At 31.2% G+C, this 16,491-nt stretch overlaps 2 protein-coding genes and 1 long non-coding RNA gene across 20 annotated transcripts; 1 reads left to right on the plus strand and 2 right to left on the minus strand.

Moving 5' to 3' along the window:
- Window positions 1-1,075: 1,075 nt before the first annotated feature.
- LOC135798973 (uncharacterized) lies at window positions 1,076-5,229 on the minus strand. 13 transcript variants are annotated; one of them, XR_010549830.1, is made up of 16 exons: window positions 4,869-5,229; window positions 4,360-4,687; window positions 3,770-3,821; window positions 3,605-3,656; window positions 3,440-3,491; window positions 3,275-3,326; window positions 3,106-3,161; window positions 2,945-2,995; window positions 2,780-2,831; window positions 2,611-2,666; window positions 2,446-2,501; window positions 2,285-2,336; window positions 2,116-2,171; window positions 1,951-2,006; window positions 1,790-1,841; window positions 1,076-1,675 (listed from the first exon to the last, which is right to left on the minus strand). It is a non-coding gene; the product is annotated as an uncharacterized lncRNA (long non-coding RNA). The 13 variants fall into 13 exon arrangements; XR_010549829.1 differs by lacking the exons at window positions 4,360-4,687; window positions 4,869-5,229 and adding an exon at window positions 3,935-4,005 and having other exon boundaries at window positions 2,615-2,666; XR_010549826.1 differs by lacking the exons at window positions 4,360-4,687; window positions 4,869-5,229 and adding an exon at window positions 3,935-4,005.
- LOC135798970 (uncharacterized) lies at window positions 4,932-10,313 on the plus strand. The gene is made up of 14 exons (XM_065311969.1): window positions 4,932-5,063; window positions 5,119-5,240; window positions 5,309-5,683; window positions 5,742-5,849; window positions 5,904-6,193; window positions 6,243-6,438; window positions 6,679-7,254; window positions 7,320-7,772; window positions 7,821-8,084; window positions 8,142-8,260; window positions 8,318-8,820; window positions 8,880-9,197; window positions 9,254-9,423; window positions 9,474-10,313. The coding sequence occupies exons 3-11, from the start codon at window positions 5,482-5,484 to the stop codon at window positions 8,372-8,374; spliced, it is 2,265 nt and encodes a 754-aa protein (XP_065168041.1). The 5' UTR covers window positions 4,932-5,063; window positions 5,119-5,240; window positions 5,309-5,481; the 3' UTR covers window positions 8,375-8,820; window positions 8,880-9,197; window positions 9,254-9,423; window positions 9,474-10,313.
- A 36-nt stretch (window positions 10,314-10,349) lies between these two features.
- On the minus strand, window positions 10,350-15,529 carry LOC135798972 (neural cell adhesion molecule L1-like). 6 transcript variants are annotated; one of them, XM_065311975.1, is made up of 12 exons: window positions 15,086-15,443; window positions 14,742-15,031; window positions 14,497-14,692; window positions 13,861-14,436; window positions 13,343-13,795; window positions 13,030-13,294; window positions 12,846-12,964; window positions 12,287-12,788; window positions 11,909-12,226; window positions 11,681-11,850; window positions 11,094-11,590; window positions 10,350-11,010 (listed from the first exon to the last, which is right to left on the minus strand). In XM_065311975.1, the coding sequence occupies exons 7-12, from the start codon at window positions 12,846-12,848 to the stop codon at window positions 10,971-10,973; spliced, it is 1,530 nt and encodes a 509-aa protein (XP_065168047.1). In that variant the 5' UTR covers window positions 12,849-12,964; window positions 13,030-13,294; window positions 13,343-13,795; window positions 13,861-14,436; window positions 14,497-14,692; window positions 14,742-15,031; window positions 15,086-15,443; the 3' UTR covers window positions 10,350-10,970. The 6 variants fall into 6 exon arrangements, 5 of the variants coding, with proteins under 5 accessions (XP_065168047.1, XP_065168045.1, XP_065168044.1 ...); XM_065311973.1 differs by having other exon boundaries at window positions 10,350-11,590; window positions 13,030-13,254; window positions 15,086-15,445; XM_065311972.1 differs by having other exon boundaries at window positions 10,350-11,590; window positions 15,086-15,445.
- Window positions 15,530-16,491: the final 962 nt, after the last annotated feature.

Raw genomic sequence — 16,491 nt, forward strand, 5'->3', positions numbered from 1 at the left:
AAGGCAATGGTAATGTCTTATGACTTGTGCACCCCTCCTTTCTATCATTTCAGGAACAGGTTAGAACTTGTAAGAATATTTTTAAGTGTCGCCTGTCTTGAGACGACTTAATACTTAGAAATATTTAAACAAGTCCTCATAAGGATTGTTTTTATAAGGAGTTCCCTCTCTCAGGGGATGATCCCCACTATTAAAATTGTTAAGGTATCCTGTGTGATTTGTGTGCTCCATCTTTCATTTCAGCTGCAGGTCAGATCGTGTAAGAATATTTTTAAGTTCACCTCTCTTGAGACGACTTAAAACTTACAAATAATTTAACAAGATCTTATAAGGATTGTTCTTATAAGGAGTTCCCTCTCTCCTGGGGTGATTCCCCACCATAAAAATTGTTGATATGCCTGAGAATTTCGGGGATGAAGCGTAGAGACATCGTAGCTGTAGGATGGGCCGGGAGCAATGGACGCATCGAAGCAGTAGGCGATCGCCTCCGGCGCTCTGGGAGATCCACCGTAGACTGTCTTATAACGACACGTGCCAAAAAAATTAAAAATCTGATCCTTTCCTGTTGCTTTTTCTTCTCTATCTCCTCCTCCTCCTCCTCTTCTCTACTCTGTTCTCTTCCTTCTGTTTTCTACTCTCCTCTGCTATTCCTTTCTTCTACTTCTCCTGTATCTCTGTTCTCCGTTTCTCCACTTACTTGCTTTTTTATTTCTCGTATTGCCTTCACTTGTATTTCAATTTCTCTTATATTTCATTGCAATTCATATATGCAACCCAAATTACACCTGATATTTTTATATTTGAGAAAAATGCCTTCCATACCTGAGATTCGATCCGTGTCTGCTAGCATGCCAACAGGTGCACGTCTCCACTTGACCACCGAGTGTTTTTATCATTTATATTTGATTCTTCTATTTATGATTCTACTTTATTCAACTTTTTAAAAACAACAACACCACACCAACAATAGCTATATATTGTACACGCTCGACGCACTTAAGATTTATATGGAATATGATTCAAGACATCTATCCTGCAAACGGCAAAGGGGAAACCAGGAAGAAATATTAAGAAGTATATAATACTATGTTTTATTAGCAACATTAAAAACTACATACATTTTTTTTTAAATCGAAAATCATAGGCAGCTCTTAAATCTCCTGAAAGTAAAACTTGCCTTGTAATATGCGCATCTCTTGACGCAAGTGCTCCTAAACTTCTTCAACAGGAACCAACGTTGTTACATAAATCCAAGTTATTATTAAGTCTGTGTGGACACGCAGGTTATTTACACATAGGTTAACACGAGTGTAATATAATTCCACATGCAAAAAACAATCACCGACGGCCGGCGGAACATCACACGCGCATAGGTGAACCACCGATAACTCCGCGATTGATGAACATTTATCGCATGCTTTCTCACAAGCAAAACCACATTCATTGTTAATTGAACATTCCGCAATTTATCTAATTATGATTTGAAGAACAAAAAGTAGTCGCAATGTAAACGCGCGATTCACTCGACAACCAAAAAGGAAATGCGTATGCCTTGAGTTGCACACAGCCGACAGCAACTGCACGAGGTCACTAAAAACTTGTTTACACTCAATTCAATACCTACATTCTGAAGAGAAAATAGTTCTTCTACGATGTCAGGTTCATGTGCAAAACCCTTAAAACAAGCCAAAATTAGTGTTTCGAAACACAAAAATGCAATTTTTGCTGCTAATTAACAAACTAATTACTAAAGTTATTTATGAAAATGATAAAGAATTTCAATACCTACATTTTGAAGAGAGAATGGTTCTCCTACGATGTCAGGTTTATGTGCAAAAGCCCTAAAACAAGCCAAAATTACTGTTTCGAACCACAAAAATGCAATTTTTGGGGTTAATTAACAAGCTAATCATCAAAGTTATTAATGAAAATGATAAAGAAATTCAATACCTTCAATCTGATGAAAGAATGGTTCCCCTACGATGTCAGGTTCATGTGCAAAAGCTCTAAAACAAGCCAAAATTAGTGTTTCAAACCACAAAAATGCAATTTTTGCGGCTTATTAACAAACTAATTACTAAAGTTATTTATGAAAATGATAAAGAAATTCAATACCTATATTTTGCAGAGAGAATAGTTCTTCTACGATGTCATGTTCATGTGCAAAACCCCTAAAAGAAGCCAAAATTAGTGTTTCAAACCACAAAAATGCAATTTTTGCTGCTAATTAACAAACTAATTACTAAAGTTATTTATGAAAATGATAAAGAAATTCAATACCTACATTTTGAAGAGAGAATGGTTCTCCTACGATGTCAGGTTTATGTGCAAAAGCTCTAAAACAAGCCAAAATTACTGTTTCGAACCACAAAAATGCAATTTTTGGAGTTAATTAACAAGTTAATCATCAAAGTTATTAATGAAAATGATAAAAAAATTCAATACCTTCAATCTGATGAAAGAATGGTTCTCCTACTATGTCAGGTTCATGTGCAAAAGCTCTAAAACAAGCCGAAATTAGTGTTTCGTACCACAAAAATGCAATTTTTGGGGCTAATTAACAAGTTAATCTCCAAAGTTATTAATGAAAATGATAAAGAAATTCAATACCGACATTCTGAAGCGAAAATGGTTCTTCTACGATGTCAGGTTCATGTGCAAAACTCCTAAAACAAGCCGAAATTAGTGTTTCGAAACACAAAAATGCAATTTTTGCTGCTAATTAACAAACTAATTACTAAAGTTATTTATGAAAATGATAAGGAAATTCAATACCTACATTCTGAAGAAAGAATGGGTCTTCTACGATGTCAGGTTCATGTGCAAAACCCCTAAAACAAGCCGAAATTAGTGTTTCGAAACACAAAAATGCAATTTTTGCTGCTAATTAACAAACTAATTACTAAAGTTATTTATGAAAATGATAAGGAAATTCAAAACCTACATTCTGAAGAAAGAATGGGTCTTCTACGATGTCAGGTTCATGTGCAAAACCCTTAATACAAGCCAAAATTAGTGTTTCAAACCACAAAAATGCAATTTTTGGAGTTAATTAACAAGTTAATCATCAAAGTTATTAATGAAAATGATAAAAAAATTCAATACCTTCAACCTGATGAAAGAATGGTTCTCCTACTAAGTCAGGTTCATGTGCAAAAGCTCTAAAACAAGCCAAAATTAGTGTTTCGTACCACAAAAATGCAATTTTTGGGGCTAATTAACAAGTTAATCTCCAAAGTTATTAATGAAAATGATAAAGAAATTCAATACCGACATTCTGAAGCGAAAATGGTTCTTCTACGATGTCAGGTTCATGTGCAAAACTCCTAAAACAAGCCGAAATTAGTGTTTCGAAACACAAAAATGCAATTTTTGCTGCTAATTAACAAACTAATTACTAAAGTTATTTATGAAAATGATAAGGAAATTCAATACCTACATTCTGAAGAAAGAATCGGTCTTCTACGATGTCAGGTTCATGTGCAAAACCCCTAAAACAAGCCAAAATTAGTGTTTCGAAACACAAAAATGCAATTTTTGCTGCTAATTAACAAACTAATTACTAAAGTTATTTATGAAAATGATAAGGAAATTCAATACCTACATTCTGAAGAAAGAATCGGTCTTCTACGATGTCAGGTTCATGTGCAAAACCCCTAAAACAAGCCAAAATTAGTGTTTCAACCCACAAAAATGCAATTTTTGCTGCTAATTAACAAACTAATTACTAAAGTTATTTATGAAAATGATAAAAAAATTCAATACCTACATTTTGAAGAGAGAATGGTTCTTCTACGATGTCAGGTTCATGTGCAAAACCCCTAAAACAAGCCAAAATTAGTGTTTCAAACCACAAAAATGCAATTTTTGCTGCTAATTAACAAACTAATTACTAAAGTTATTTATGAAAATGATAAAGAAATTCAATACCTACATTTTGAAGAGAGAATGGTTCTTCTACGATGTCAGGTTCATGTGCAAAACCCGTAAAACAAGCCAAAAATAGTGTTTCAAACCACAAAAATGCAATTTTTGCTGCTAATTAACAAACTAATTACTAAAGTTTTTTATTATTCAATTATCGATATCACTACGAAATGTTGCTAGCCCATGTCTCGTGTGCCACTTGGTTGGCCTCGACATTGGCAAAGATTTAGTGATTCTTCCCAAAATAGTAAATATATTTTAATTGAAATAAATAATTGGCTTATAACGAGATGACTTGATTTATGTAACATTAGAAATGGATATCACTGACATGTAACGGTTTTATGAAGTATTGTTTATCAATATCCATTTCTAATTTTATATAAGAATATTTTAAAAGATGTGAAAATTGTATAAATAAACTTAACTTACAGGTTGTTCAGGAACAATTAATGTCGATCTGCATCTTCACATCTCTGAATAAACAAAGTCAGATACAATTGCCACGATTGCATTTCAGTGTTCACTTCACAGTCTACTAAATTACTTCTAGTCTATGACTACAACTATAACTACGACTACGACTACGTGCTTGGTATGACTACACTACACTACACTACGAACTGCTTGTGAACACGTGAAACACAACCTTGCGATATCTCATTCTGACATTTGTTTATCCAGTTTTTGTTCTCCTTTGAATATGACATCTTCCATTACAATGTTTCATCTTCTTCACATTCAAATTCTTTTGACAGAACTAAAACAAAAAACACAAAACAATTAAAAAATTCATAATAATTAATGTGCTTTGTGATTGGATAATTGTTGATGCCTCATGTTCCTCTTTAGTAAAACCTCGTTGTAATGCAGCTTGTATGAATAAGAAAATAAATAAATTAAAATTTTTAAAAGCAAAATTTAATTGTTATAATTCTTACCTCAGCATCTTTGTGGCTGTTCATACCCCCGGAGGCAGTAGCCCATTCCTTGATGGGTATACACATCGAGCCCTGACCCCCAAAGGTAAAGTCTTCTTCTCAACGAGAATCTATGTATTCCTGTTGATAACTTTGGATGTGATAACAAATTCTAAATTCTGATTGCTGATTCAACTTCAGCAGAGTCAAATACAGGTGAGAAGATATTATAAACAAGTTTCTTTTTGTGTTCTAATTGGATTTGCTTTAGGTTTGTGCTAGGGGAGATCGTCCTGCATTCTTGAAGATGCAACGTTGGAACGCCTTCATGTTCGAGTATTCCTACCTGGCGCAAGGCCCCTCCTTCTTTGGACGTACCTACTCGTACATGATGTAATTACAAACAGATGTACAGATGTACGGTTGGACCTAATCTTATCAATAGTTTTATATTTATATAGGTGTGCGGTATGTAAATTCAATTTGGAGGGTTCCGGAGCGAGAGAACACTGACAATAGTGTTCATATGTATATTGTGTTAATATTTGCTTAGTTTGTCTTCGTAATGATTCGAACGTTAAATGCAAGATAACACATTTGCCGCATAACAAACTAACAGAATTGAGTCTTCAAAATGCGATCGTGCATATTACGAGTACTCTTGTTCATAGCACTACTTTCCTGTAAGGTGCAAGGAAAGACCCAATTATTATTTGCAAATATTACAGAAACGGGAAAAAATGCCAAAGTTCGTGCAACGTGTGTCAGTGATGATTACAACGACGCAATCACGTGGATTACTCTTACTCCCGCCGAATTTATTAAACCAGTCACCGGTATTCATCAATAGTTCAGGCTAAAAATAATTGTAACAATTATTATTTTATTTCATAGGTAATGAGTCTTCACTATATATTGAATTCATTTGGAGAAATTATGGGTGGGACGAAGAAGTAGCATTCAATGCAACGTTTGGTCCAGTAATGGATTATACATGGGAAAGTAATATTTTAACTTAATATATTTCATAACACATAAATAATTCATTCCTTTCAGTTTTCCCAATTGTTATGACTAAATCGGCGCTACTTACACAAAATTATAAATTTGAAAAATTAGCCGACATTAATATCAGAAATCATTTTGAGATCAATTTTTCGTTTTTGGGAAAATCGAGCGCACAAATTTATTTATGCTCAAATCACCTAATAAAAAGGGGAGAATGCATTATTTTTATTGTCGGTGGGTGGAATGGAGAAGGAAGTGTTATCAGACGGTGTAAGGAAGGAGCATCACCTATAAACTCCGAAAATAGGCTGAAAGGATGCGAAAATGTTGTTAATAAGGTATGCATCAATAATATTTATTGAGCAGGTTTAAATATCCAACTTTCAGATTGATCATAAACCATTATTTTCTATTGATGCATGGAGTCAAATTTCTATTCGATATGTAAATCAACAGTTAGAAATAATAATCAATGATGAACGATTATTATCATATCAGGCAGAAAATGAAAATGAATTTAACAATTTTACAAAATTATTCATACATTCAAATACCGAAAGTGCACTGTGGAAATATCATGAATGTAAGGGAATTACAATTCTAACAATTCTTCTTCTTTCCATCTTCTTTTTTAAATGTTGAACTTGCATTCTACTACCATTTTTCTTCATCTAATAAGGCACTGTTCCATTTCCGTCTTCTGTTTGGTAGCTTTTTTGTGTTATTTCCATTTAAAACTTTCGCCGCCGGGTAAATATTAATAATATATTTTCAAATTTGGCAGGATTTTTGCACAATACTCAATTAATATATCTCATTACAGATTCATATTATGAAGCTCGTAAACCATTCTTTAATTTTATTAATAGTAATTGGTTTTTTATGGATTCTAGCCACTTGTGTATTTCGTTTTTTGCAAAGTTCACTGAAGACATAACATTACAACTCTATGATGTGTCGCATGAGCTCATCAAAACGGAATACTATAAGAGTGATCCGAACACACAATGGAATTATAAAACATTTGATTCAGACGTGTATGAAGATGCTGAATATTATTTACGCATTTCGTTTAATCCTAATGATAAGATAGCAATTCGAAACAATGTTAATCATTTAGACTGCAATGGAAACAAAACGAACAATTTCCATTTTTCATCATTAGAATACAACTTTGATTCAGCAAATAATATTAAATGTTCTTCTCTTCGACACAAAACAACTCAATTTAAAATTTCATTGCCATACCAGAGTACTGATGTTTTCACGAGTGATAATCAGAATCAATGTAATATATGTTCTGAATTCTACAACACTACAGAATGTCCATACAGAATAACGTGTAATGAGGAATTATGTTACTGTTCACCAGGGCACACTGGAAAATATTGTGAAGAAAGTAATGAATACATTTAAGAAACGGAATTGAAATTACAAAAATATAATGTTTTTGTTTTGTTTCAGATTGTGGAAGAGGAAAATATGGTTGCAATTGTGCATCTGAATGTGCAAATTGTAATTCAAACTTTTGCAATCCTGTAAATGGTGAATGTTACTTTGGTTGTAATGATTTAAAATATATTGGACCTTTCTGCAACGAAACAAATCTGCTGGTGTTAACTGGTATTGCATCCACTCACACTGATTGTATCACAAATTGCACAATTACAATTTACGATAAAGGAGTAAAATATGATGGTGCACGCGAACCAAAATATTATTACACTCGTTTATTTCAACCAAATGGAACTGTCACAGAAGGAGAATTAACACCAATTAAAGTCAATGTTATTAATTTTACTAATTTGACTAAAGAAAGTAATTATAACTATCAGATAGTTTTGTGTTCGTCTGATACAAGATCTGAGTGTTATATTAATGATTTGACAACATTTGAATTTGAAACAACATGTGAAGGTACTTTATATTATATTAATATACACATTACTGTAATGCTTCTTTTAGAATTACACAAAGATCAAATTCAAATTCATAGTATCCACAAGAGTACGACAATAAATGTGACATCTTACAATTCCAACACAAATTGTCTCTTAGATGAGTATTACATATTAATTCTTGATGAAGCTAACAATACAGTACAGTACTCTAAACAATTCGAACTTAGTAACACCATATCATCATTGAAGGTATTTACTAATTATACGCTTCAATTGACCAGAAACAAGACAATAATACATGATATTGTGTTTACCACAGATGAATCAGGTAATTTAATCATCTTTATAATGGTCTTGCATATATTTTATCATTTTAATATTTCAGTTCTTAAAACAGTTAGAAATTTAACAGCAAATTCTTCATCACCTACAAAATTAACTGTTGTCTGGACAGCACCAATACCTGTTTTGGGAATCATCACCAATTATGTCGTCACATGGATGGTAAAATGGAAATAAATTCAAATACTTATGAAATATGAAATGATCTGAATATTTTAGTTGCTTGATAAACGCGATTGTGTAATTGACACAAAAAAATTTAAATATCCACTCTAAAAATGTGACAACCACTACAATTGAATTAGATAATCTTAAACCATATTCAATTTATAATATAACAGTTTCAGCAGTTACTAAGAAGGGTGAAGGTGATATTCACAGTATTTTAGGATACATAGATGCAACTGAAACAGTTAATTTAAACACGTTTAATCCGAAAATTACCACTTTAGACATTTCGATACAAATTAGTTTAGATGTTGATTGTGAAAATTGGAATGGTCCTATTTATCTGAATGCATACGCAATTTGCAAGAGTAAATGGTGTGAAGGAGAAGAGATGAATAGGACTAAACACATGCAATATAATGACTTAATTACACTTGACAGTTTACTTCCATATACTAATTATAAATTAGAAGTATGCATACATCGTAATCAAACAGATACATGTTATTATGATAATAAGTTATTATCTTCATTTGTGAGGACACAATCCAGTGGTATGTCTGTTTTAATTGCATTAAACAAACTACAACTTTTAATTTAATATTAATTCTAGTTCCAAATCAAATTCCATTTGCAGAAGTATATAGCTTATCTGAAACAAGTTTATCACTGAGATGGAGTCCACCTTATCCACCAACTGGAATACTGGATTCATTTCTAATAAAATATCATTACATTTCAGAAAAGCACAACACGTCACAAACCGTTAATAATTATTTGAGTCCATGCAAAATATGGCCAAATATGTATTGCACTACATTAACTAATCTTACAACAAACAAAAATTACATAATATCAATTTCTGGGCATAATGAGAACATATCAAAATATGGATTGGAAACAATAGTCAACGAGATAACGACATTAAAAGGTATACGAAGCGTTCTACACTATAAAACCATTATAAAGTTGTATATTTTGTTGTAGTGCCTGAGCCACCATTAAATCTTCAAGCATTCTGGGATACATCACAAATTCTGCATTTGCAATGGCAACATCCAAATAAAACAAATGGACCATTCTTAGGATTTCAAATAAAAATAAATGGAATTGTTTATCACTACAACAAACCCGAAAACTTTACATACACTTATAACGTAAGAAGATAATATGTATTGGCTATAAATTTGTAAAAATTTATTTCCAGACATCCTTCCAATGTAAAGCAAATAATCACCTAGCAGTTATCAGCATACAAACAGTCAATAGTCTGTGTAATTCAACATTTTTGACTGATCAATTTAAATGTCCTGTTCTTTACGCTTCATTATCATCAAACCTGTGGATAACCAACGTTGACACCAATTCTATAACTATTTGGATCTCCTCTATTGAAAACGCAGAAGAAAATAGTAATTTGTACGTTATTCTACTTACCACATATTTGAATAATGCAGGTGATTGTGAAAGACGTATTGGGCGTTCATCAATTTCCAGTATACCTTTACAAAAGGATCAAATCTGTTGGGTTATTAAACATTACAAACAAATTGAATACAAAGAAATAGAAGGTAGAGAAATTACATTGAGCTTTCCCCAAATGCCGGAATTTAATTTTGATATTGAAAAGTATAAAGTAGGCATGTTAATTGTTAATGAATATGCTGGTCAAGTATCAAATAATTGGTTTAAATCAGAAAACTACATAAAACAGCATAGTGATAATAAAAGCTTATCAATATGGCAATGTTTGTTAATATGTGTGGCGTGTTTCTTAATAGTTTTACTACTGCTTGGATTTGGAATAATTTTCAGAAAACGAAAATTTTATTCTCGAGTATTAAGCATAACAGAAATGAATGACATTGTAGACTGATTTATAACATGTTGGTATTGATGATATGCGTGTGGGGAACTACTCGTATTGCTGCAGTAGAAATACTATCGTTCTTATGCATCAGGTACGAGTATACTGGTCAAATCCATAATGCACTACAATGGATGCTTTGAGTAACGACGCTCAATGGACTTGGTATTTGATATCGTCATAGAGAAGTTTTCTGAGATTGGAAAAAAATATGAACAAATTTTACATGTATTATATTGTGTACATTTTTCTTTAACATTAAATACTTGTAGTAAATATTGGGCAAAATTAATCTCAATTAGCAAATTGCGTTTTAGGCAATTTTTCGTAGTTTTTCAATCAAAAATAGTGTTTATACGAGTGATAATATTGAGTGTGTGTATATATTTGTAAACAAGTTGTTCGAAATAAAGATTTATACGTATATATAAAACAGTCAATTTTATCCCAAATAAAGCAAAAATTACAATGTATTTTACTTCTTCTAAAACTGGTAGTAATTAAAAATAGTTTGAGCCAAACAAAAAATATCCGCCTTGTCACATAAAGGACTCTTTAAATTACCAATTGGTTAACATAAAATTATTAGTAATTCCCATTAATAAAAACTTACAGCTATGTAACTAGCATCTAGACATTCTAATGTTAATTTTCCATAATGTAATTTAACATTTTTCTTAATGCAACGATTTTATTATACTCCGTAGGCAACTGGTACCAATTTGCAATGCTTTTCACATATTTGTGAAATTCATGTACCCCTACCAGCACCTAACACTTCTTTTTTCTATAGGCGCATATATACTATTACGTGCGATTGTGTATTGCCAGTGACACTTATATATCAATGTCCATAAAGTCAGGAAAAAAATAGTACCTATAATTATTGTTAAACGATAAAAAAATGCGAAAATTCTTTGAGATGTAGTATTATCGAATTTATAATTTTCCAAACCATACATTTTGACGAGATACCAATTAGATGATATTTGGCCATCAAACTCATTGACTATCAATATTCCAACTTCATACTGGTCACTGGTAGAATATAATTCTCTTAATTGTGTTAAGTTAAAATTTATTTCAGTTTTTTCGATGTCTTTGTATTCACTTTTATTATAGTGCGCGACTATCCAACATCTCTGTATTCCTTTTTTTGGAACAAGTGAATTTTGCATATCTCCTAATTTTTCTTTACAATCGCCTGTATCGTCCAATTCATTTGCCAGGAGAATAATGTACAAATTGCTTATTGCTTCAGCATTTTCAATAATCGGCATTGAAATAGTTATGGAATTGTTGACATTTCGTCTTCGAAAAGGCTCAGTGCTGAGAGATGGTTTAAAAATTGGACAAACAAATTGTTGAGCTAATAAAGCAGATGTGAATTCAGAGTTAATCGTTTGAATAGAAACTATTGCATTTCTATAGATTGCATGTTTACACTGAAACGACGTCTGAAACAAGAAATAAAGAAATAATAAAATATGTTATTTGAAAATTTTAAATAATTATATTGATTTCAGACGACGCAAACTGTTACCTACTTTAAAATTGTATGTGGTATTTCCAGGTCCTTCGTATAAATATTGGTGATCATTAATACAGATTTTAAATCCAGAGAATGGTCCATTTGTTCTATTGGGATGTTCCCATTGCAAATGTAAAATTCGTGACGTGTCCCATTTTGCAACTAAATTCTGTGGTGGTTGCGGAGCTAATCGAAAAGAACATTTTATTAATATTTCAATTTTCGTAGTTTTACCTCAAATTACCTCTAATCAATGTGGTTTCATTAAAAAATGTCTCCACTCCATAACTCGAAATAGCTTGATTACGCCCAGCAATTGAAATTATGTAGTTTTGGTTGGTAGTAAGATTAGTTAATGTAGTGCAATACATATTTGGCCATATTTTACATGGACTCAAATAATTAATAACGGTTTGTTGCGTACTATATCCCTTTGAAAAGTAATAATATTTTATTAGAAATAAATCCAGTATTCCAGTGGGTGGATAAGGTGGACTCCATCTCAATGATATACTTGTTTCTGATAAACTATATACTTCCGCAAATGAAACTTGATTTGGTACTAAAATCAGCATTAAATACAGAAGTGAAACATTTTCAAGCTAAGTCAAACTAAACATACCACTTGATAATGTCATCACGGCAGTTGACCAAGATTTGTTATAATCATTAATTCTATCCACTTCATTACGAAGAAAATTTACTTCTAATTTGTAATTTGTATATGGAAGTAAACTATCAAGTGTAATTAAATCATTATATTGCATGTATTTAGTCATATTCATTTCTTCTCCCTCACACCATTCACTCTTGCAGATAGCATATGCGCTTAGATAGATTGGACCATTCCAATTTTCACATTCAACAACTAAACCAATTTGAATCGAAGTTTCTAAAGTGGTAATCTTCCGATTAAACATGTTTATGTCAATTGTTTTAGCTTCATCTGTGTATCCTAGAATACTTTGCATATCTCCTTGACCTTTCTTAGTAACTGCTGATACTGATATATTATAAATTGAATATGGTTGTAGATTATCTAATTCAATTGCAGTAGTTGTTATATTTTTTGATTGGATATTTGATATTCTATTTGCAATCTTACAACCTCTTTTATCCAGAAACTGAAATTAAAATTTTATAATTAGAGACATTATTCGATCAATGTATGGGTCAGTTACCATCCATGTGACGTGGTAATTAGTAATGATTCCCAAAACAGGTGTTGGTGCTTCCCAAACAACACTAAGTTTACTAGGTGTTGAAGAAATAATTGTTGTGTTTCTGACTTTATTTGGAACTAAAACAAAATTTCAATCAAGTTGATAAACAACAAAATATTACCTATTTTATCAATATTATTACCCGATTCGTCTGTTGTAAATATGATGTTATGTGTTATTTTGTTGTTTCTTAGTTAATTGCAGTGTATAATCAGTATAAATGTCTATTGGTGATATAATATTACTGATTTTTAAATGTTTTAAATAATATATTGCAATGCCAGCTTTATTCAGAATTAACATGTGATACTCATCTAAGCGACAATTTTGACTGGGATTGTAAGATGTCACATTTATCGTCGTACGCCTGTCGACACTTTCAATTAGAAATTGATCTGCGTGCAATTCTACAATAAGAAATACACTAATGTGTGTATAAATATAATATAAAGTACCTTCACATGTTGTTTCAAATTCAAATGTTGTCAAATCATCAATGAAACACGCTGATTTTGTATTAGTAAAACACAGAACTATCTCATATTTATATTTCAATTTTTTAATTAAATTAGTAAAATTAAAGAAATTGACCTTAATTGATGTTAAGTCTCCTTCTGTAATAGTTCCTTTTGGTTCAAATAAGCGAGTGTAATAATATTTTGGTTCCTGGACTCCTTCATATTTTAATTCTTTTTCGTAGATTGTAATTGTGCAATTTGTGATACAATCAGTTTGTGTAGATGCAATAGCAGTTAACACTGGTAGATTTCTTTGTTTACAAAAGGGTGCAACATAATTTAAATCATTACAACCAAAGTAACATTCACCATTTGCTGGACTGCAAAAGTTGGAAATGCAATTCGCACATTCAAATTCACAATTGCAACCATATTTTCCCCTGTCACATACTGAAACATAATAAAAACGGGTAATGTTTGCGAATATGTTTTTGATTTTTAAATGTTCTCATTACCTTTGTCACAATACTTTCCGATGTATCCTGTTGGGCAATGACATGATTCCTCATTACACGTTATTCTGTGTGGACATTCTGTCGTGTTATAGAATTCAGTACATATATTACATTGATTCTGATTATCAATCGAAAAAACATCAGTACTCTCGTTTGGAAATAAAATTTTGAGTTGAGTGGTTTTATGTCGAAGAGAAGAACATTTAATATTATTTGCTGAATCATAGTTGTACTCTAATGATGAAAAATGGAATTTATCCGTTTTACTTCCCGTGCAATCTAAATGCCTGACAATGTTTCGAATTGCAACCTTATCATTAGGACTAAACGAAATGCGTAAATAATATTCAGCATCTTCATATACGTCTGAATAAAATGTTTTATAATTCCATTGTGTGTTCTTATCACTCTTATAGTATTCAGTTTTGATGAGCTCTTGCGATACATCATAGAGTTGTAATGTAATATCTTTGGTGAATTTTGCAAAAAACGAAATACACAAGTGATTAGAATCCATATAAAACCAATTACTATTAATAAGATTAGTGATTGGTTTACGAGCTTCATAATATGTATCTAAAATAATAATGCAACATTTGGCATAAAAAGTATATGCATTAAAATTGGTTTACATACAGTCATGATATTTCCACAGTGCATCTTCGGTATTTGAATGTATGAATAGTTTTGTAAAATTGTTAAATTCTCCTTGATCGTTGGCATGGTAGGATAATAAATGTTCCTCATTGATTATTACTTCTAATTGTTGGTTTATATATCGTATAGAAATTTGACTCCAATAATCAATTGAAAACAGTGGTTTATGTTCAATCTGAAAATGTCTTATTTAAACCTTATTTGTGACTTTTAACATTGCATACCTTATGGACGATATTTTCACATCCTTTTAATCTATCTTCGGAGTTTGTAGGCGACGCACCTTCTTTACATCGTCTTATCACACTGCCTTTTCCATTCCACCCTCCAAGAATAAAAATAAAACATATACCCCTTTTTATCTGGGCATTTGAACAAAAATATATTTGTGCACTTGGTTTTCCCAAAAACGATAAATTGATTTCAAAACGATTTCTGATATTAATTTCTCCTACTTTTTCGAATTTATAATTTTGGGTTAGTTGCGCCGATTTCGTCATAATAATTGGAAACACTAAAGTAAATTAATTTATACTATGTTATAAAATATATTAAATTAAAATATTACTTTCCCAGGTATAATCCATCACTGGACCAAACGTTGCGTTGTAGGCTATTTCTTCGTCCCACCCATATTTTTTCCAGTTAAAATCAACATAGCGCAGAGATTCACTATCTTTAAAATAAGATTATTATTCGCGTTTAATAATATTTTTCAATTCCACCTTAAAAGCGCCAACTTCTCCACGGTTTCGTGGCCCGAAAAGTGGCACTTTAGTCACGGGGTGCAGCAATAAAAGTCTATATGAAATGACATGCGCCAATAGCCAAACCAACTTCTAATTTTATTTATGAAATTACATTTTCTGGTAGTGTTGAAAGTTGGTAATGTTTTAAAATACAAATATTTAAATACAGAAACAAACATGTGGAAATAGATTGAAAGAAGAAAAAATATCATAAGCATCACTTCGTTAACCATTGTTAAACACCCGATTGATTTGATTAAATCTTGTGACTAAAGTACAGTTTAGTTCACGTGAATAATAAAACTTTAGTCACTGAGTTACAAATTATTCATGATTATCACATATTCATAACATTATGTACTTTTATCTGCTATAAATTTTGATTTAAACTATTTTATTGTACTGTGAGAAATTAACACTAAAGGAAAGTTTAAAAACTCCGTCTCACCATCAACCGTTTAAATAAATAACAATATAAATAACAAAATTGCAACATCGTTGACTCTGCAACGAACAATTTGGTAGAAAATGCATATAACATACTTGAAATTACGTATAAGTTTTTCTTACTTTATCTGCGACAAATTTTCGTTTGCTATTTTGAATATTTCGTACACTCATGCACACATCGATCACGTGTTTGGATTCAATACAATCCTAGATATTATACGTTGCAATAAATAAACCGAATGCAGTGGCATTTTTGAAATTGCATCTGATAGAAAATAATTTTGATAATAATTATTCTATTAAAATATTTTTATTACTTTTAGTGTTGAATACGTAATCCATTTTTTGTATAGTTTAAAAATATTTATTTATTAAAATTTATACGTAATTTTTTGTGGATTTGCATTTTATATATTGAGTGGACATGTTTCGCCCTGAGGGCATCTTCATAAACTGATAAATAAATACCTTCATAAATTCCTGCACATACTAACTTTTATAATATTAATAAATTCTTGACATTTTATTTTATGGATCTAGAGACAAGTTCTCAACAAAGTGCGTAAATCTTGCGAAACTGCTTGATTTAAATGCCATTCTTTTACTTCTATTGTTTTAATTTCAATTGTTTTAATGAAATTTTCTTTGAGCCTTAATTTTAATTTGAGAATCTATATACCGTTCATTTTTCAAATTTTCAAAATTCAACTTTTCAAAATTGGAGGATTAAAATTACCAACATTTTGCCAACACTCCATTCACTCTTTAGGTAGAA

This window comes from Atheta coriaria, unplaced genomic scaffold (genome assembly GCF_025399875.1).
Source record: "Atheta coriaria isolate IRGN ID8LTWV9N9 unplaced genomic scaffold, Caltech_Dcor_3.1 hic_scaffold_9_pilon, whole genome shotgun sequence".
Lineage (NCBI taxonomy): Eukaryota > Metazoa > Arthropoda > Insecta > Coleoptera > Staphylinidae > Dalotia > Dalotia coriaria.

Excerpts from the sequence above, each read along its gene's own strand:
- LOC135798970 (XM_065311969.1), top strand. The coding sequence starts at position 5,482 with ATGCGATCGTGCATATTACGAGTACTCTTGTTCATAGCACTACTTTCC. Across the intron at positions 6,194-6,242 it reads GCGAAAATGTTGTTAATAAG|ATTGATCATAAACCATTATT; the intron begins GTATGCATCAAT and ends TCCAACTTTCAG. Across the intron at positions 8,085-8,141 it reads GTTTACCACAGATGAATCAG|TTCTTAAAACAGTTAGAAAT; the intron begins GTAATTTAATCA and ends TTAATATTTCAG.
- LOC135798972 (XM_065311970.1), bottom strand. Across the intron at positions 14,437-14,496 it reads ACTGTGGAAATATCATGACT|ATACATATTATGAAGCTCGT; the intron begins GTATGTAAACCA and ends TTATTATTTTAG. Across the intron at positions 13,295-13,342 it reads ATTTGAAACAACATGTGAAG|AATTGCACGCAGATCAATTT; the intron begins GTACTTTATATT and ends TTCTTATTGTAG.